At 42.0% G+C, this 20,943-nt stretch overlaps 1 protein-coding gene across 8 annotated transcripts in view; it reads left to right on the top strand.

Annotated features, from left to right (window-relative positions):
• Positions 1 to 20,943, top strand: part of ATP13A3 (ATPase 13A3) — a 137,119-nt gene that overhangs the window by 68,533 nt on the left and 47,643 nt on the right. For all 8 annotated transcript variants that reach the window (XM_078854341.1, XM_073358999.2, XM_073358995.2 and 5 more), the window contains 6 exons: positions 3,093 to 3,263; positions 3,684 to 3,754; positions 10,601 to 10,681; positions 15,297 to 15,366; positions 16,363 to 16,497; positions 20,412 to 20,484. In XM_078854341.1, coding sequence (XP_078710467.1) covers positions 3,093 to 3,263; positions 3,684 to 3,754; positions 10,601 to 10,681; positions 15,297 to 15,366; positions 16,363 to 16,497; positions 20,412 to 20,484 — 601 coding nt within the window. The remainder of the gene's footprint in view (positions 1 to 3,092; positions 3,264 to 3,683; positions 3,755 to 10,600; positions 10,682 to 15,296; positions 15,367 to 16,362; positions 16,498 to 20,411; positions 20,485 to 20,943) is intronic.

Here is a 20,943-nt window from a genome sequence, read left to right on the forward strand (position 1 = left end):
ATATAAACAGGAGAAGTGCAAAACATGGGGACAAAGCTGTGCAACACTATCTTCATATTAAAGCAAGATTATTGCATCCATTCTACTTATTCCCACATATATTACATACGAAAATGTCTCTGGCACTCCAGGGGCTAGAAGTAGGTGTTATGGATCCCATTGGGAAACTGGAAATTTCCCTCTTCCAATGATATAAAGCTTGTGTATAGAAAAGCTTGTTACGACCCAAGGCTAGATCTTGCTTGTCTTGGGCTTTGGTCCGGTGTAATTTTAGGGAAGATGCCATGTTTTTCAGGATGAAGTTTCTCTGGCAGATTAATTTCAAAATAAAATGGTACCTGCTGTCTGTTAATGAATTTTGGAAGCTAGAATAGGGCCCAGAGTAGTAGGTTTCCTGGGCAGGAGGAGGCAGACAAAGGTGTGGAGTGAATTTATCACATAATTCTGCAATTTATCACATGGCTTTGCCACTTCACATGGACATTGTGACGGGTTGGGCCACAGAAACCCCCTTTGTGACTGCCACCTGATGTGCTGAGACTACCTCTGAGCCTGTTTTCCCGGCCAGCTTGGGACGTCAGTGCCCTGCCTGGATGTGCCAGACACGCCAGCCTGCTGCAAACACAGACCCAGGTCTGAACCCTGTTCCCCAAAAGCTGCAGGCTTAACTGAAAACAGCTTAAGAAGTGTTCCTGTATCCAGCACTCAGATACCCAACTGCCAATGGGGTCCAAACCCCAAATAAATCAATTTTACCCTGTATAAAGCTTATACAGGGTAAACTCATAAATTGTTCGCCCTCTATAACACTGATAGAGAGGTATGCACAGCTGTCCCCCCCCCCTCCCCAGGTATAAAGACATACTCTGGGTTAATTAATAAGTAAAAAATGATTTTATTAAATACAAAATTTAGGATTTAAGTGGTTCCAAGTAGTAACAGACCGAACAAAGTACATTGCCAAGCAAAATAAAATAAAACACGCAAGTCTAAGCCTAATACAGTAAGAAAGTGATACAGGTAAATCTCACCCTCAGAGATGTTCCAATAAGCTTCTTTTACAGACTAGCCTCCTTCTAGTCTGGGTCCAGCAATCACTCTCACCCCTGTAGGTACTGTCCTTTGTTCCAGTTTCTTTCAGGTATTCTTTGGGGGTGGAGAGGCTACCTCTTGAGCCAGCTGAAGACAAAATGGAGGGGTCTCTCAGGGCTTTATATAGTTTCTCTCTTGTGGGTGGAAACCCTCCCTCCCCCTGTGTAGAATCCCTCTACAAGATGGAAGGCGAAAAACCTCCAGGGCCTTCCAATCTGCCCTGGAGGAAAATTCCTTCCCGACCCCAAATATGGCGATCAGCTAAACCCTGAGCATATGGGCAAGATTCATCAGCCAGATACTACAGAAAATTCTTTCCCGGGTAACTTGGATCTTACCCCATCTAAAAACCCATCACAGGCCATTGGGCCTATTTACCATGAATATTTAATTACCAAAACCATGTTATCCCATCATACCATCTCCTCCATAAACTTATCGAGTTTAATCTATCTTGCTTTAAGATTAAACTCGATAAGTTTATGGAGGAGATGGTATGATGGGATAACATGGTTTTGGTAATTAAATATTCATGGTAAATAGGCCCAATGGCCTGTGATGGGTTTTTAGATGGGGTAAGATCCAAGTTACCCGGGAAAGAATTTTCTGTAGTATCTGGCTGATGAATCTTGCCCATATGCTCAGGGTTTAGCTGATCGCCATATTTGGGGTCGGGAAGGAATTTTCCTCCAGGGCAGATTGGAAGGCCCTGGAGGTTTTTCGCCTTCCTCTGTAGCATGGGGCACGGGTCACTTGCTGGAGGATTCTCTGCTCCTTGAGGTCTTCAAACTACAATTTGAGGACTTCAATAGCACAGATATAGGTGTGAGGTCTTTTTTAGGAGTGGTGGGTGAAATTCTGTGGCCTGCATTGTGCAGGAGGTCAGACTAGATGATCATAATGGTCCCTTCTGGCCTAAATATCTATGAATCTATGAGTTTTGGAGTCACCTGGGCAAGTCACATGTCCATGCATGACTTAGTTCTCTACAGAACGTTCCCTGGAAATCTTAGATGTGGATTGGCTTCTATTAAAGTCTATTGTCAGATTAAGTGTTTCTTGATTGGGCACTTACTGAGAATAGTCTTTGCTCAAGAAGCTGACCAAATGCTTCACTGAGGCTACTTAAAATCAAACAAGTACACAGCCAATATTCAGAACTTTGAATACAAAAATGATACATGCATACAAATAGGGTGAATATATTCAGTAGATCATAAACTTTGCAGAGATATGTTACATGGCACATGTAGCATAAAACATATTCCAGTTATGTCATTTTTACATTCATAAGCATATTTCTATAAAGCATTATGGGGTGCAACGTCACAGACATCACCTCCACATTTGGGAGTGCTATGCATGTATTTATTAATCCCCCCACCCCACTTTTAAAAATTAAGGTTGAAAGTTTTTGCAGAACACTCACAAAAAATGCCATAATTTCTATACAATATATGTTATACTTCAGAATAGCTCAGAAATAGGAAAACATGGAGATGAATAGTTAAAGGGTGCGGCCGTTTCACTCATGCCGTTCCTTCTGTGTTTCCTATCCCCTATACAAGTGACACCTCCCCACTTAGCGTAAACCAGTCCCCCTTGTACTCTGAAATAATAAATTATTGTGGAATTTATGGAAGAAATACCATGCCATTTATTTATAAAAAACGAAAGATTTCAAAACTAAGTCTGAGGGTTCACTAGCACACACCAGAGCTTTGAAAGTTTTCTGCTAGTGTTACGTGGAGTTAGAGTGGTAAAATGTTTTATAAATAAAAGGGAAAACCTTGTCCTTGGGGTAATTTGTTATCAATCCCATGGTATCTTTCATTTCTGTAAGTATATGTGGACCTTGCTAATTGACTTGTTTTCCAACTGACATTGGTACTTATTAAAGAAAAGAAAAATGTCCCTAGGTTCACTTTTATGCATCCTTACAAGGTATTAAACAGTATTCTGCAATTTGTTTCTCTATTAACAATTTTTTTCTTTGTTAGGATGAATTCAGGATATGGTTTTGTGCAAGGATTCGTATTGTGCTTTCTCGGGGAGACAACCCATTACAGAATCCTCAATCTATTGAAGACAAAGTTTCAAATGGCCATAGTGATCATTTATGTGAAAGCCCTGCTGAAGAGAATAGAAACGACCCAAACAAATATTCTCCTGTAAGTGGACCTGTGGTATCTGAATCCTTAATCTTCAAGGCAGCTATGAAAAGAATATATATTATGCACACAGTACAATACATGTGACCTGCTTAGACTGCCAAAGAGGTCAGTTGGTTGAGGTAGGGAAATGTGCTCTTATATTTAAAGTCACAAAGTATAACAGATCTTGTGTGTCAGTATATTGTGGGATTAATGAAAGAATAAGACTATTGAAAAGTAAACTATCTTGTATAAAATATATTGTCAGTATAGCAGAGAGCACACAGGAAACATTTTGTATTTCATTTTTAAAACTTATAGTGTACCTAATTTAAGTTCAGTTTTGTTATAAATTTTTAACAGTGATACTAAATTAAATAGAAATCAGGTGTTGAACAGTGCCAGCTTAATACCTAAAGGCATGTATTTGCCTTACAGATTCGCTATTTCACACACCACAGCGTAAAATATTTCTGGAATGATGCAGTCCAAAGTTTTGACTTCAAAAAGTAAGAATACTTCTTTTTTACCCTTGCCTTGCAGAGCAAGTATACATATTTTTTTGGTAGCCATAACTGTGTTCCCAAAAAGCTTATAAAAATGACAGGTTTCAGAGGAACAGCCGTGTTAGTCTGTATTCGCAAAAAGAAAAGGAGTACTTGTGGCACCTTAGAGACTAACCAATTTATTTGAGCATGAGCTTTCGTGAGCTACAGCTCACTTCATCAGATGTTTACCGTGGAAACTGCAGCAGACTTTATATACACACAGAAATCATGAAACAATACCTCCTCCCACCCCACTGTCCTGCTGGTAATAGCTTATCTAAAGTGATCAACAGGTGGGCCATTTCCAGCACAAATCCAGGTTTTCTCACCCTCCACCCCCCCACACAAATTCACTCTCCTGCTGGTGCTAGCCCATCCAAAGTGACAACTCTTTACATAATCAAGTCGGGCTATTTCCTGCATAGATCAAGGTTTTCTCACATCCCCCCCACCCCCATACACACACAAACTCACTCTCCTGCTGGTAATAGCTCATCTAAACTGACCATTCTCCAGGTTTAAATCCAAGTTAAACCAGAACATCTGGGGGGGGGGGGGTAGGAAAAAGCAAGAGGAAACAGGCTACCTTGCATAATGACTTAGCCACTCCCAGTCTCTATTTAAGCCTAAATTAATAGTATCCAATTTGCAAATGAATTCCAATTCAGCAGTTTCTCGCTGGAGTCTGGATTTGAAGTTTTTTTGTTTTAAGATAGCGACCTTCATGTCTGTGATTGCGTGACCAGAGAGATTGAAGTGTTCTCCGACTGGTTTATGAATGTTATAATTCTTGACATCTGATTTGTGTCCATTTATTCTTTTACGTAGAGACTGTCCAGTTTGACCAATGTACATGGCAGAGGGGCATTGCTGGCACATGATGGCATAGATCACATTGGTGGATGTGCAGGTGAACGAGCCTCTGATAGTGTGGCTGATGTTATTAGGCCCTGTGATGGTGTCCCCTGAATAGATATGTGGGCACAATTGGCAACGGGCTTTGTTGCAAGGATAAGTTCCTGGGTTAGTGGTTCTGTTGTGTGGTATGTGGTTGTTGGTGAGTATTTGCTTCAGGTTGCGGGGCTGTCTGTAGGCAAGGACTGGCCTGTCTCCCAAGACTTGTGAGAGTGTTGGGTCATCCTTTAGGATAGGTTGTAGATCCTTAATAATGCGTTGGAGGGGTTTTAGTTGGGGGCTGAAGGTGACGGCTAGTGGCGTTCTGTTATTTTCTTTGTTAGGCCTATCCTGTAGTAGGTAACTTCTGGGAACTCTTCTGGCTCTATCAATCTGTTTCTTTACTTCTGCAGGTGGGTATTGTAGTTGTAAGAAAGCTTGACAGAGATCTTGTAGGTGTTTGTCTCTGTCTGAGGGGTTGGAGCAAATGCGGTTGTATCGCAGAGCTTGGCTGTAGACGATGGATCGTGTGGTGTGGTCAGGGTGAAAGCTGGAGGCATGCAGGTAGGAATAGCGGTCAGTAGGTTTACGGTATAGGGTGGTGTTTATGTGGCCATTGTTTATTAGCACTGTAGTGTCCAGGAAGTGGATCTCTTGTGTGGACTGGACCAGGCTGAGGTTGGTGGTGGGATGGAAATTGTTGAAATCATGGTGGAATTCCTCAAGGGCTTCTGGAATTCCTCAAGGGCTTCCTGGACACTACAGTGCTAATAAACAATGGCCACATAAACACCACCCTATACCGTAAACCTACTGACCGCTATTCCTACCTGCATGCCTCCAGCTTTCACCCTGACCACACCACACGATCCATCGTCTACAGCCAAGCTCTGCGATACAACCGCATTTGCTCCAACCCCTCAGACAGAGACAAACACCTACAAGATCTCTGTCAAGCTTTCTTACAACTACAATACCCACCTGCAGAAGTAAAGAAACAGATTGATAGAGCCAGAAGAGTTCCCAGAAGTTACCTACTACAGGACAGGCCTAACAAAGAAAATAACAGAACGCCACTAGCCGTCACCTTCAGCCCCCAACTAAAACCCCTCCAACGCATTATTAAGGATCTACAACCTATCCTAAAGGATGACCCAACACTCTCACAAGTCTTGGGAGACAGGCCAGTCCTTGCCTACAGACAGCCCCGCAACCTGAAGCAAATACTCACCAACAACCACATACCACACAACAGAACCACTAACCCAGGAACTTATCCTTGCAACAAAGCCCGTTGCCAATTGTGCCCACATATCTATTCAGGGGACACCATCACAGGGCCTAATAACATCAGCCACACTATCAGAGGCTCGTTCACCTGCACATCCACCAATGTGATCTATGCCATCATGTGCCAGCAATGCCCCTCTGCCATGTACATTGGTCAAACTGGACAGTCTCTACGTAAAAGAATAAATGGACACAAATCAGATGTCAAGAATTATAACATTCATAAACCAGTCGGAGAACACTTCAATCTCTCTGGTCACGCAATCACAGACATGAAGGTCGCTATCTTAAAACAAAAAAACTTCAAATCCAGACTCCAGCGAGAAACTGCTGAATTGGAATTCATTTGCAAATTAGATACTATTAATTTAGGCTTAAATAGAGACTGGGAGTGGCTAAGTCATTATGCAAGGTAGCCTGTTTCCTCTTGCTTTTTCCTACCCCCCCCCCCCCAGATGTTCTGGTTTAACTTGGATTTAAACCTGGAGAATGGTCAGTTTAGATGAGCTATTACCAGCAGGAGAGTGAGTTTGTGTGTGTATGGGGGTGGGGGGGATGTGAGAAAACCTTGATCTATGCAGGAAATAGCCCGACTTGATTATGTAAAGAGTTGTCACTTTGGATGGGCTAGCACCAGCAGGAGAGTGAATTTGTGTGGGGGGGTGGAGGGTGAGAAAACCTGGATTTGTGCTGGAAATGGCCCACCTGTTGATCACTTTAGATAAGCTATTACCAGCAGGACAGTGGGGTGGGAGGAGGTATTGTTTCATGATTTCTGTGTGTATATAAAGTCTGCTGCAGTTTCCACGGTAAACATCTGATGAAGTGAGCTGTAGCTCACGAAAGCTCATGCTCAAATAAATTGGTTAGTCTCTAAGGTGCCACAAGTACTCCTTTTCTTTTTATAAAAATGACAGTATTCCAGTACTGTTTTCCAATTCTGTTTTCTTGTGAATCTTTCTCTGGTTTGAGCCTTTTCCATCTCCCTAATGAACTTCAGGACTTTCTTGATTGCTAGCAGGGGTCTTGTATAATCCACTGACTAGCACACCACATCTCTAAGAGTATAGTTGATGCCTGGGGCTGGCCTGTGCCAGCTGACTTGGGCTTGCAGAATTGGGCTGTGGGGCTGGTTTATTGCAGTGTAGACGTTCCAGCTCTGGTTGAGCCTGGACATCTACGCTGCAATTAAATAGCCCTGCGAGCCCAAGTCATCTGGCATAGGCCAGCCATGAGTTTTTAACTGCAATCTAGACATACCCTAAGAAGGCTTGGTTTGTTGTTGGGGAAGGAGTGTAGCCTACTGATGTGTTCTGTGCCCCACTATATGTGTGTTCCTCCTTCCCGGCCCATATTGAGCCATCCTGCCCTGAGGCACTGCTGGAGTTGGTGAGAATTCTGCATGTGAAATGTGAGCAAGCTTAGGTCCTCTGTCTGGATCATGGGTCTAGGTGCTCAAAACTCTCTCAACCACTGTTCTGAATGACTTCCACTTCCTGGGATCACAGCATTGGGGCCTATCACTTCTGAGACTTTTTATTTACATCTTATTTTGAGTAGAATCTGGTTGTAAATACCTTAGCGATAACTCTGTTCTGGTGCCCTACAGAGCCGATAAGAGTAATTTCCTCTTTAATTTGAGTTAAGTTAGGAGAATATTTCTATAACTTTTGATTCCTGGAGGGTGTGCTCTTGAGTGAGTCCACTCTGATTTACTTCTACGTATCCCCTGTGCTCTAGGTCACCTGTGACTTTTTTGTAGTGATCTGCAGTCTAAATGAGAGATGTAGGGGGAAAATGTAGAGGTCAAAGAGAGTAAGAGGGAGCTTCACTCGTTTCCCAAAGGCAGGCAAGCCTGTGGATGCAAGCTGTTTCAGAGGCCCAGCATTAAGTGACATTTCTTTTTTTTTTTTTTGCAACTATTCAATATAGAGCTCACAGTGGAAGAATACCCACCTCCTTATATTGCTGTTCAGTCAAGTCCAAAGCAGAGGTAGGGAGGGATTTCACCCCAGTGGCCAGTTATCCAGCTCTCCATAAATGTACCCCAGCCATTCCACATTAATCCTGCTTCTGAGCTGGAACTCTCATTAATAATAGAACGCGGTATGAGATTGGTCTGAAAATCGTTGACCTAACAGTGCTTCCAGATAGAGTTACAGCCCCAGCTGCTCTTACTGAGCGTTATTCACTCCACCGCCTCCCTTATTCAGTAGCAGTGCAGAAGGCATTGGAGTTCAAGAAGAAAGTTACCAATGTCAGGCTCTGCAGACAAGCTTTTCCTTTCATGCTGAAAGGCAAAATGAACACATGGTCCCATTTTTCCACTTTCCAACAGCAGCTTGCTACAGTTAGCAAAAATAACGAAACCCCCACTATTAAGGAACTTTGCTACGTAAGTGAAAGCCTGTCAGTCATGTTGCCCCACAAACACTTCTTGCTTTCTAAAGAAATCTGTAAAAAAAAGTAGCATGAAAAGTTAGCAAAACCACTACATCAGAGTACAAGTAGTGATAAAACTGTAAGGAAACTTACTGTCTTTTTTGGGGACAAAAATATATATCTTGGCTAATTTCAGTTGTGTGCAAAGATCTTGTAACTGGAAGTCTGTATTCAATCCCGAAATTTACCTTAATTAGAGGTAATGTGGCAGCAATGCCTACAGGTAATTGCCCAGCACTTTGCATTATAGGACCCTATTTTCCGTTGCTTGCAGTTTGCCAGACTTAAACTGCTCAGGGTGGATTTTCCGTGAGAGGTGTCTGCCTCAGGTGTGGGTGGCAGTTTTTGTTTGTTTTTACTTTCAACTAAAACAGGTTCATCTGTTTCAGACAATGAGATTAGGGGAAATAATTTTTTTCCTCCTCTGTTAAAAATCCCGACAAACAAAACTGCCAGTTGTTTGATTAAGAAGCTTTACCTCTTCCATGCTTTGGAGCAGACATATGAAATTGGCAGAGCAGGCCACCTGTGTGTCATGGATGTCTTCTGCTGTTTCTATGAAAAAGCCTCTGAAAAATCTGTTTGCATGTGTTTAGAAGAAGTTCGTTAGAGCTTGGCTGCTAAATTCTCTGAAGATTCCATCTGTGCCGAACATACTTCATCCCTGCACAGCTCCTACCTGCCGAACTGGACTGCGCATATGCCATTCCCACAGAGTACATTAGGGTGCTCCATCCCTGGGCTTCAGGAGCTGAGTAGGGTTTCTGTGCAGTTGCTCATCCCATCTGCCAGGACTGCTGTGGCACTAGGCACAAAAACTCTGTACATGAGACTTTCTCTCCTGTGCTCTGGGAGTGAAGCAGGGTTGTGTAGTGAACGAGGTTGTTGTCAGTGTAGGACCCCTGTCTCATTTGTTGCACAAGTTGGAAAGTGCATAGTGAATGTGGCAGGGAATTGCAGGAAGAGAAAAGATGGCATTGTTGTTAAGGCCTCCCTTGGGGAATTTAATTCTATCCTGGCCTCTGCCACAGAGTTCCTATGTGATTCTGGGCAAGTCACATCAACCAGAATTTCTCTGCTGGCCACCATGTGTTCCTCATTTTCCTTGTACCCAACTTAAGACGCCTGGGGTCATATTTGCAGCAGAGCTAAGCGTTCACAACTATATATGAGGTGCATGGGAGCTCTGCTGTCCAACATATAAAGTGCTATAAAATGCTAAGTATTTTGAAAAATCAGGCTGAAGTCTTCTTAAATTGATTGTCCAAAATTAATGGACAATTTTGGCCTTAATCTCTGTGTCCAATTCCTCATTTTGTACATGAGGAAACTTACCACCTCACTTCACAGGAATGTTGTGAAGATAAGGTCATTAATCTTTGTAAATAGGTAAAATGATACTATGAACACTATAGAAAACCCATGAGGAAACTAATAATTCTGTATTTAGGGTAGTGTTTGGATGATGTGCAGTAAATACATGGGGCCACACACTGAATGATGAAGATAAAAAGAAATATTGAATCCATCCTGTGCACTGAATGAGGCAGAGGCCCTGTGGGAAAATTGGTATGTCATATAATTTAAAAATGAGTCATATGCACAATGGGGTTGAGTTAAGGTTGTATGTGGGGGTAGAAGGAAACAATGAGACAATATTGGCCAGCAGAATGGGCTGTGGTTTCTCTGTACCAGTGGCTGTCAATTTTTGTAGGCCTTGTGGAAAAGAATTTTAAAGAGGGATTTGAATAATAATTTGTAGGTCAAACCTAATCAATATCATATCCATTTTATTAAATGCAAATTAATTCAATTCTTGCCTGTTTTTTTTGGAAGCGTCCAATACTCGTTACACGGGTGTTTAAAATAAAAGTTTAAATTTAAAAATAAGTGATGTAAAAGCAAAGGGCAGATGTGACCTAACCAAGCAGTGAATTCAGGGGCCTTCTGCTCAGTCTTTAATTTATCTTATTGATACTTGCAATAAGTAGGCAAAAATGAGTGGAATGACATTCATAAGGGAGTGTTTTTTAATATTATTCTTGTATAATGCAACTTAAACTTCTAATAAAAATGTCTGGTCTTTACAGTTCCTAAGCATCTTAATGGGGTATTTTAAAAAAGGATATTAGCTAAGAAGCTTGATTCTGAGAACTTGTTTAATTTCTACAATTATTTTAGGGGACTGGATGAGTCTACTTCCTGCTCTTCAATTCATAATGAACATAGTACAGGGTTGACGAAGGAGGTGCATGACTACAGGTAATACAATATTCAGACTAAAATATGAATGTAAGAGATGTCAGAAAGGTACATTGTTATTAGATAGCTGTGTTTATGGTATTTCTCATAAATGAATAAAATTAAGTGTGATCAGTGTGTGTGGTTTGGATGTTAAACTTCCCTTCAGAAGAACACTTTACATGTATAGCCTTGAATTGAGAAATCATATTAAATTTGAGTGGTCTCCTTTGTGGTTGCTTATATCAGCATTGAATATAGATAGAAATGTTTTTTTTCTAGTCTCTTAAACTGTGTTCATGTCAGATCATTTTTTCAGCAATAGTATTACCATTAACAGTGGAATCAGCAGTGCCTATTGTCTTTGAAAAATAAAGGCTTTAATTGCTTAATTCCTGGCAGGAAATTCTTGTGATGGTTAATCATCTTTTCAAATCCACAAATTGTCAAAAGATTCAGAAATCAATTGCGAATACAATAAGCTGGGTAAGAGATATGACAGGGCTGTTATGAGCTAGCGAGGTGAAGGTGATAAAGTTGGGAGGAAACTGGGTTTGGTGAACACAATGGAGCAAAGTGTATATATCTAGGAACAAAGAATCTAGGCTGTGGTAACAGAATGGGGGACTCTATCCTGGGAAGCAGTGACTCTGAACAAGATTTGAGGGCTGTGGTGCTGTCTCAGGGCCCTTTAAATCTAGCCCCTTTTCCTGGGCTTTTAACCTAGCCGTGTCCCCTTTTCAGGGCTTGGGACACTCCAGCACTGCCCAGAGCGGGAACCCAGGCCCACCCACTACTCAGGGTCTCAACCCAGGGACCTTATACACAGCAGCCACTTAGTGCTTCCTTTACTTGATTGCTGCTACATTCCCTAGGCCTCATCCCACCTGACCTCTTTACTTCTGTCTGGTACCTTAGGACTAGAGTTCTCAGAGCCTCTCACTCCCAGGTTTAGCAAATGCAGCCCATTGAGCTCCTTTGACCACAGAGGAGCACCCTTCTGGTCTCAGCCAGGGACTGGTCCTTTTATCTGAGCCTGCTGGGCTCTGATTGGCTGCTTCCACAAGGCCCATCTAGGTGGGCCTGGAGGACCCATCTCCGCTGCTCCTTCCTGGGATAGAGTGTAGTGGGACCTTGGGGCCTCCAGCAGGTGCCTCAGAGTGCCTGGTACACCCCATCCCACTTATCTTCAGAAAAACAGTAATTAATAAATAGGAATTTTGTTTCAACTTCTGACTTTTAAGTGTATTTTATAAGATAGGTAGGGTGTTTGCCCATTTCCAGTCCTCTGGAATGTCACCTGTCCTCCATGAGTTGTTGATGATTGCCTCAGCTAGTTCCTTAAAGTATCCGAGGATTAATTTTGTCAGGCCCTGCCAACTTGAATATATCTAACTTATCTAAATATTCTTTAATCTGTTCTTTCCCTATTCTGGCTTGTGTTCCTTCCCCCTTGTAGTTAATATTAATTGGGTTAAGCATCTAGTCACAATGCACCTTTTTAGCAAAGACCTGAAGCAAAAATAGGCATTAAACTCTAAGCAGACTTCTTGGTGTCATATTAGCTTGCTTTCCCCATTAAATAGTGGACCTATGCTTTCCTTTGTCTTTCTCTTGCTTATAAGAATATAAGAATGGCCATACTGGGTCAGAGCAATGGTCCATCTAGCCCAGTATCCTGTTTTCCCACAGTGGCTGGTGCCATATGCTTTAGAGGGAGGGAGCAGAACAGGATATTTTGAGTGATTGTTGCCCTGTTGTCCAGTCCTAACTTTTAGCAGTCAGAGGTGTAGGGACACCCAGAGCATGGGGTTGCATTCGTGACCATGTTGGCTAATAGCCACTGCTGGACCTATTCTCCATGAACTTAATTAATTCTTTTTTGAACCCAGTTATACTTTTGGTCTTCACAACATGTCCTGGCAATGAGTTCTGTGTTGTGTGAAGAAGTACTTCCTTTTGTTTGTTTTAAGCCTGCTGACTGTTAATTTCATTGGATGATCCCTGGTTCATGTTTTATGTGAAGGGGTAAATAACACTTCCTTATTTACTTTCTCCACACCATTCATGATTTTATAGAGCTATATGATATCTCCCATCAGTTATCTCTTTTCCAAGCTTTAAGGGTCCCAGTCTGTTTAATCGCTCCTCATATAGAAGCTGTTCCATACCCCTCGTCATTTTTGTTGCTCTTTTCTGTACTTTTTAGAATTCTAATATCCTTTTTGGAGACGGGGTGACCAGAACTACGGGCAGTGTTCATGGTGTGAGTGTACCACAGCTTTATGTAGTGGCATCATGATATTTTCTGTCTTATCTGTCCCTTTCCTAATGGTTCCTAACATTCTGGTAGCTTTTTTGACTGCTGAGGCACACTGAGCAGATGTTTTCAGAGAACTCTCCACAATGACTCCAAGATCTCTTTCTTGAATGGTAACAGCTAGTTTAGATCCCATCATTTCATATGTATAGTTGGGATTATGGTTTCCAATGTGCATTACTTTGCATTTATCAACACTGAATTTCATCTGCCATTTTTTTGCCCAGTCACCGAGATCTCTTTGTAACTCTGCAGCATGCTTTGGACCTAACTATCTTGAGTAAACTCTTCTATTGTAAACTCCTAATGTATTTGTAGAGCCTCTTCTTATTGCCTCTAATGACCCTTGCTGGGGTAACTCATTTTGTGCCTTAGCCTTTCTGATTTTCTTCCTGTGTGTTTACACTATTCTTTTGTACTCATCCATAGAAATTTGTCCATGTTTCCACTTTTTGTGTGATTCCTTTTGATTTTCAGGTCATTAAAGAGCTCCTCATGGAGCCATATTGGCCTCTTACTGTCCTTCCTATCTTGCCTTCACATTTGAGTTACTTAGCTGTTGTGCCTTTACTGTTGCTTCTTTGAGGAATGCCAGCTCTTCTGACCTCCTTTTCCCTTAGATTTTCTTCCCACGGGACCTTACCTACCAGTTCTGTGAGTTTGTCAATGTCTGTTTTTTTTAAGTCTATTCTCACTCCTTCCTTTCCTTAAGGTCATGAAACCTATCATTTCAGCCAGGTTCCCTTCCACCTTCAGATTCGCAACCAGTTCCTCCCTGTTGGTCAGCATCAAGTCTACAATGGCTGTCCCCCGGCCACTTCCTCCATCGTCCGAAAGAAGTCCCCAGCACATTCCAAGAACTTACTGGACATGTGTTTTGCCATATTACTTTTCCAATAGATATCTGGGTAGTAAAAGTGCCATTATTACCGGGTCTTGTGTTTTGAATATTTCTCTTATTCTAGAAATGCCTAATCCGCTGTCTCCTGGCTTGATCCATAGTAGGTCCCTATCATGATGTCGCACCTGTTTTTCTCCCTTTTATCTTCACCCAGAGACTTTCAGTTAATCTGCCCCTCAGTTCTTTCGGGACCGCTGAACAGGTGTATATATTCCTGCTGTGTAAGGCAACACCTCCTCCCTTTTGTCCTTGCCTGTCCTTCCTGAACAAGCAATATGCCAGTTATGAGATTTATTCCACCAGGTCTCTGAGATGCCAGTTAAGTCATAATTTAGCTTGTGTACTGAGACTTCCAGTTCTTCGTGTTTGTTCTCCATATTCCTTGCATTGGTGTATAGACTTCTAAGATGGTGAGCAGTTTCTTGCAGAGATTTCCCTCTTGTTACTCCTATGACCCTATTGTAAATTTCCATTTCTCCTCCTCCTCCCCTGCTTCCAACCCTCTTCAGGGTCACCTATTTTAATACTTACCTATGGGCTTTTGTCAGCTGGCCCCTCTGCACCGAGTTTAAAGTCCTCATCACTAGATTGGCTAGCTGATGTCCCAAAAGGCTCTTCCATTTTTTTGTCAAGTGGACAAAGCAGTCCTCCTTCATGGAAAAGCATCCCATGGTTGAGGAAAGTAAAGCCCTCCTGTCAACGTAACCTGTGTAGCCATGCATTCATCTCCAGGATGTCTGTCCCTGCCTGGGCTTATGCCTTCAACTGGCAGGGTGAATGAGAACATCACCTGAGGTCCAGACCCTTTCATCCTCATTCTCAGAGTCCTGTAGTTGTTTTTATCTGCTCAGGGTCATCTCTTGTGCATGTGGTGTTGGCAATGACATCACACTTACATGTAGCTTGCTATCCACTGTTATCTCTAAATCTTTCTCTTACTATTTCCAGGTCACCGTTCTTTGGTTTTGTATGTGTTTTTTCTTCTCTACAGTTCTATGTTTTCATGTAGCATCACATATTATTATATGTAGATCATTATCTTCATCTCTTCAGGTCATTTTGTGTTTAGGGTTTTTTCTGTTGTATGCTTGGTAGCTCTCAGATTTTTTTGGCATCACCAGAAAATTCAGTTGTGGGTCAACGTATATCTAGATCATAAATACCTGAAAGTTCAAGGCCTGCAGTGTCTCCTCCAGACATAATTTTTTTTCTACTCACTGCTGATACGTTTGTCTATTATTCATCCTCACCTAGCATTTAAAAGGCTATATTGACTGTGTGAAAGACAATCTAACACTCTCAAATGAATGGGAAGATAAAGTGCTGTAAAATAATTGAGGTTAAAATAGCAGTAATGTGGTATAAATTATCTACAACCAGAGAGCAACTAACTTTTTGGCTCTCCCTCCATACAGAAAAGTATTCTATGGAGTAAATGAAATTGCCGTGAAAGTGCCTTCCATTTTTAAGCTTCTGATTAAGGAGGTAAGAACTTTTTTTGTTTTTAAAAAAAAGTACTATATAGAATTAATAAATATTTGGAGTGTCACTGAATGTGTGAGAGGTTTCAAATGGGGATTATTTTGTATAAAGTAAATTTTAGCCCTTTTCTTCACTAGTGAGATTGACCTTAGTATTTCTTAGACTTCCAGATCAGGGAGCGCCAACAGCTGCAGGCTTTGTGGGGCCCAGAGGCCAGTTCTGTAATGCTCTTGTTATTTAGACTCAGATCATGTCAGGGCTCTATAGAGAGAGTTACAGAGCAAAACCCATGCTGCGTCTGGCCCTTGCCAGGTCTCTACTCATGAGCACTAAATATACTTGTCACAAACTGTAAACGTGGTAAAGACTCGATAAGAGTATTCACCAGATAAGTGAGTCTAAACTGCATGTTTATCTTTCATTTTTTTTTGTATCTTCTCATGGAGGTACAAACAAATGACTAGAGTTGTTTTGTTTTATGGATAATGTGGTTTTTAAACTCACTGAGCTAGCAGTTACTCCTGAAGTTTGGGCTCCTTAGGAAAATAAACTTGCCAGACCTTCAGCTGTGCAGTTGTCTGGATACCAGTTCCCTTGTTAGTCAAGTTAAAATTATCTTTTTTTCTTGAGGCTGCTGTTAAGTGTTCAGTATCATTGGAAGTAGAGATAGCAAAAGTTGGAGAAAATGTTTTGGCCAACTTCTGCTCTTACTTGCACAGGCTACTCCCATTGACTTCATTGAGAACCGTTTGCCTTTAGAATTTGGCCCTTTTTAAGGAAATCACTCTGTGATTTTGTAATTTACTCTGGCACATGAAGTGAACTGTTAGTGGAAAACAGGACGCACATAGGCAAAACTTTGAAAACGTTTTGTAAGACAGAAGGAACTGAAAAGCCTAAGTTTCTCCCACTGAGAATAAGTTGAATTTATTTTGGACTAATATAGGAGAAGGGTTACATTTGATGTAACCTTAGTATGTTTTTTTTTCTCTCTCTCAGGTTCTAAATCCGTTTTACATTTTCCAACTGTTCAGTGTGATATTGTGGGTCACTGATGAATATTACTACTATGCATTAGCGATTGTGATTATGTCTATGATATCCATTGTTAGCTCACTGTACACCATTAGAAAGGTAAGTTCAAATTAACATAGTTGTCATCACAAATATGATTTTTACTAGAGTACACATTTCAAAATCATTCCCTGAAAACCCTACTTTAAAGTTTTTAACTTCATTGTGTGTGAAATTTTGAGATGAAATTGACTCCAAAGAACTCAATGTTTAAAACAACCTCCCCCCCCGCCCCTCCGGCTTTTTTTTTTTCCAGAAAGGGAGATAAGACCATTTAGCTATGTTTAAAGTGTATAAGAATCCTTTACCTAAAGTCCTTCACATGCTCTGTGCTGTGGAGATACTGTTTACATCTGCAAAAATTTACCTAACTTATGTGGATTAGTGAGGGTAAGAGAATGGTCCAAGTTATGAAAGTTGGATGCAGTCAGACCTAGAGTTCCTGGGTGCTTGGATTTGGTTTCTCAGTTTGACCCCCATAAACAGATATACAGAGGTCAAACTGAAAAACATGTGGCCTTGGGGTTGGGTCGTGTTGAATGTTTACCTCCTGTTGGCCAAAGGGAGGAATGACACTACAACTCCTAGTTCAGTCTTATGGTTCATTACAATACTTACAGATTACTTGTTGATACTGGTTGCTCCACCTTGTATGGACGATTCCTCGGAAGAGAGAATGAAGGGGGTTGAGCCTCAGCACTGTCACACAGTGAACTGCAAATCTGGTGATCTACTTTTAGTGCAGAGATTGGGGTTGCAGTTTACTGAAGTTGAAATTAATGAGATTATCATATAGTTTGTGGGACTCTGAATTCAGAGCCAGGAAGTCTTGACTGAAGACAGAACTACCATGGAACCATTTAAAAGCAATGTTCAATAGTTCGAGGTCAGAGAAGACTTTTGGCTCTTTTTTTAAAAAGAGCAGCAATTAAAGTTCACAATCAAGCTCTGCATTTTTAAAATGTATAGAAATTAGTGAGTATGAAGTTTGCATTAGAATTAGAGCAGAGAGAATAATTCATTTTTCAGTTTGGGAGCTGAACCGAAAAATATGATGATAAAAAAATCAGTTTGGGTCAATCCAAAATTGAAATTTTTAGATTTCTGACTGAAACAAGAAATGCCCCAAAATTAATTTTGATTTTTACTCCCCAGGACCTGAAGCTGCTGAGTTAAGAGCTATGAAACTGACAGTGTCAGTTTCACTCAGCAGCAGAGGGCTCCTGCAGCTCTGGAGCAGCCCTGCCATGCCCAGCTAGGGACACCAGGACTCCAGGCCTATGGCTACACTGCAATAAAACACCCCCAGCTGATTGGGCTCATGGGGCTCAGGCTGCAAAATGGTAAAACTGCAGTGTAGACATTTGGGCTCCGTAGACGTTCGGGTCCTGCGAGCCCAAGCCAGCCGTGGTGTTTTATTGCAGTGTAGCAATACCCTGGAGTCCAGAGTTGGGAATCTGGGGCTTCCAGGATTGCCAGGGAGTGGGGAGCCTTGAAGCCCTGGCATGGCAGGTGTGCCCTGAGCCACAAACCCTAGAAATGCCGAAGTCTGCGGCTCTAGGGCAGTTCCCTGGTGGGTCTGCCCTGGAGCTGTGAACCTGGCAGCACTGGGGTCACCAGCACCCTGCTGTGGAAACACTGCCTTGGATTTGCTGAAATGTCATTGAATCCAAATATATTGGGTTCAGCAAATCGGCGTTTTCTGATGAAGCAAAGTTTCATCAGAAAATTTCTGATCAGCTTTAATTAGCATTTGTTCAGTGAATTTGCACTCCCTCTCAAGAAGCCTGGGTAAAAATATGGGCCTTGCACTGCTCCTTAAAGCTTGACACATTCCAGGTTTTTTGGTCCAAATTCATTTCCTAAAATATTCTATATGAATGGGTCCCATAGTACTATGCAGTTCAAGGTCATTTAAAGAAGCTTATTCTGTGGCATGATAGAGTATGGACCTAGAACATGCAGTGTCAACTGACAGCTCTCCGTCACACCTACTCTAAAGAACTCGGAGAAGAACCCACACCACAGTTTACCCAGGAATTTAAAGATATCATCAAATCTTTCCCCACACAACCCCAAGAGAAACTCTACAAACTCATTCCCCAAGAACCCACCCCAGGGACCTTCTACATCTTTCCAAAGACACACAATCAAAGAAACCCTGGCAGACCCATCATATCTGGCCACAGCACTCTTACTGAAGGAATGTCAGGACTCATAGAAACCATCCTCAGACCACTCATCACACAAAGGGCCAGCTTCCTCCAGGGTACAACCGACTTCCTTCACAAACGCTGCAACATTAACAACCTCCTTCAGAACACCATCCTCACCACCATGGATGTCACTTCCCTACACATCGATATCCCTCACAATGACGGCATGACTGCCTGCCTCAAATATTTACAAGACAATGGACAACCCTCAGTTATCCACCCCAAACACAAAGCCAAACTCATTCATTTCATCCTCACCCACAACAATTTTCCATTCAACAACAGTCACTGTGTCCAACCCATGGGTACTAGGATGCTCCCAACATGCCAACCTCTTCATGGGCCACCCTGAAGAGGAATTTCTGGACAAATGGACCACGAAACCAATGACGTACCTGAGGAACATGGATTACATTTTCCTCCTCTCGGCAGACAGCTTAAACTCCCTCATAGATTTCCACCACAACTTCAGCGACGGGTGCTGGTTGCTCAAACTCTCTCTGGAGCACTTCCACATGAGCATCAGCTTCCTGAACACAACAGCAAGCTACAACAATGGAACCTGACAGACAACGATATGTAAGAAACCCATGGATCACCACACCTCCTTTACAGATCCCATAACCACCTCAAACACATCAAGGAATCTGTTATCTACAGCGTGCTCAGATACCACAGAATTTGCTCTGAGGAGAAAGTCCAGGATATACACCTTAACACACTCAAAGCCACCTTCACCAAACAAGAACACTCCACAAGAGAAATAGATCACATCATGGAATAGGCCACCAAAATACCCCAAGAGAACCTGCTTCAGTACAGAAATAAAACCCTCTCCTTCTGCACACTCCTACCACAACATGCTGGAACCCATATAGGGTATCATCAAACAACTACAACCCATGCTCGATGGGGACCTGATCAGGAAAGATTTCTTTCAGGAACCTCTACTTCTGGCCTTCAACCGACCCCCCAGCCTCTCCAAGCTCATCATCAGAGCAAGCTCCTCACAGACCAGGAAACACCAACTCAAAGCGGCACCAGACCCTGCCAGAACAACAGATGCAAAATCTATGGTCATATGTCCACTGCCTCAATGCTCAACACCCCCCACAAGACATCTTTCGAGATCCATGTGTCTTACACATGCTCATGACAACATGTGGTATATGTTATCCAGTGCACTAAATGCTCAAACAACAACTATGTGGGTGAATCACTGAGCACCAGACAATCACTGAGCTCTCTAATAAATTCTCACAGGAAAATGATGAAAGACAAAAACACCCTATCACCTGTGTCACTTCACAAAGTGATCAATCTATATGTGATCTATCAGTCCTAGTCCTCAAAGGAAACTTGCACAGTACCTTTGAAATACGAGTCTGGGAGCTTAAATTCATAATCCTGCTAGATACTACAAATCATGGACTGAACAGAGACACTGGATTTATGGCTTATTACAACAATCTATAACCTACTAACAACCTCCCCGCCCCCAGCTGCCACCCTCCCACTTCCTTTAACACTTCCCCAGTCATAGGGGGAAAGAGCCACTTCACCATGAACAGTCCCTTGAATTACGTGTTAGCTCCTTCTGCTAACCTTAAAGAGCTCTGTGTAAGCTTGAAAGTTTGTGTCTCTCCCCAACAGAAGTTGGTCCAATAAAAGATATGACCTCCCCTACCTTGTCTCTCTATGGATCTAGAAGACTGTTAATGCTTCTAATTAGTGACTTGTTCTTTTCCCCCCTTCCAGCAATATATTATGTTACATGACATGGTGGCAGCTCACAGCATTGTCAGAGTTTCTGTCAGCAGAGCGAATCAAGGTGAGTTGCCCTAGTTGAAAAGATAAATCTAAAACTGGTCCTTAATGAATAGTTAAAAATCAATACAGGTCATTGCGTAGTTCTATATGATTAAAGCAATTGGGTCCTTGTGATCTCTTAGCAACATTGCTCAATAAAAGGGGTAAGTGGAAGTTAAAAGTTGAGAAAATAATCTACTTGAGTGTCTTCTTCCAGATGATCAGCTCAATATTTATGCTGGAGCAGATCTAGACTAGCCCCTCGTGTCTCTCACCCATTTTCTTTTATCTACCTCTCCATGCATATAGCAAACATTGCAATATCCTACTTCTGGCCTAAGGATAAAAATAGAAACCCCACAGGGAGATATTTTTTAGTACCTTTCAGTAAATCAGAGCCGGAGCTGTAAACTCCTTTGGCAGCCACATCTCCAACTATTGCAGGTTCTGCTGGCATGGTTCTCATAACAGAAGAACTAGA

The sequence above is a fragment of the Lepidochelys kempii genome, chromosome 9, assembly GCF_965140285.1.
Source record: "Lepidochelys kempii isolate rLepKem1 chromosome 9, rLepKem1.hap1, whole genome shotgun sequence".
Classification (NCBI taxonomy): domain Eukaryota; kingdom Metazoa; phylum Chordata; order Testudines; family Cheloniidae; genus Lepidochelys; species Lepidochelys kempii.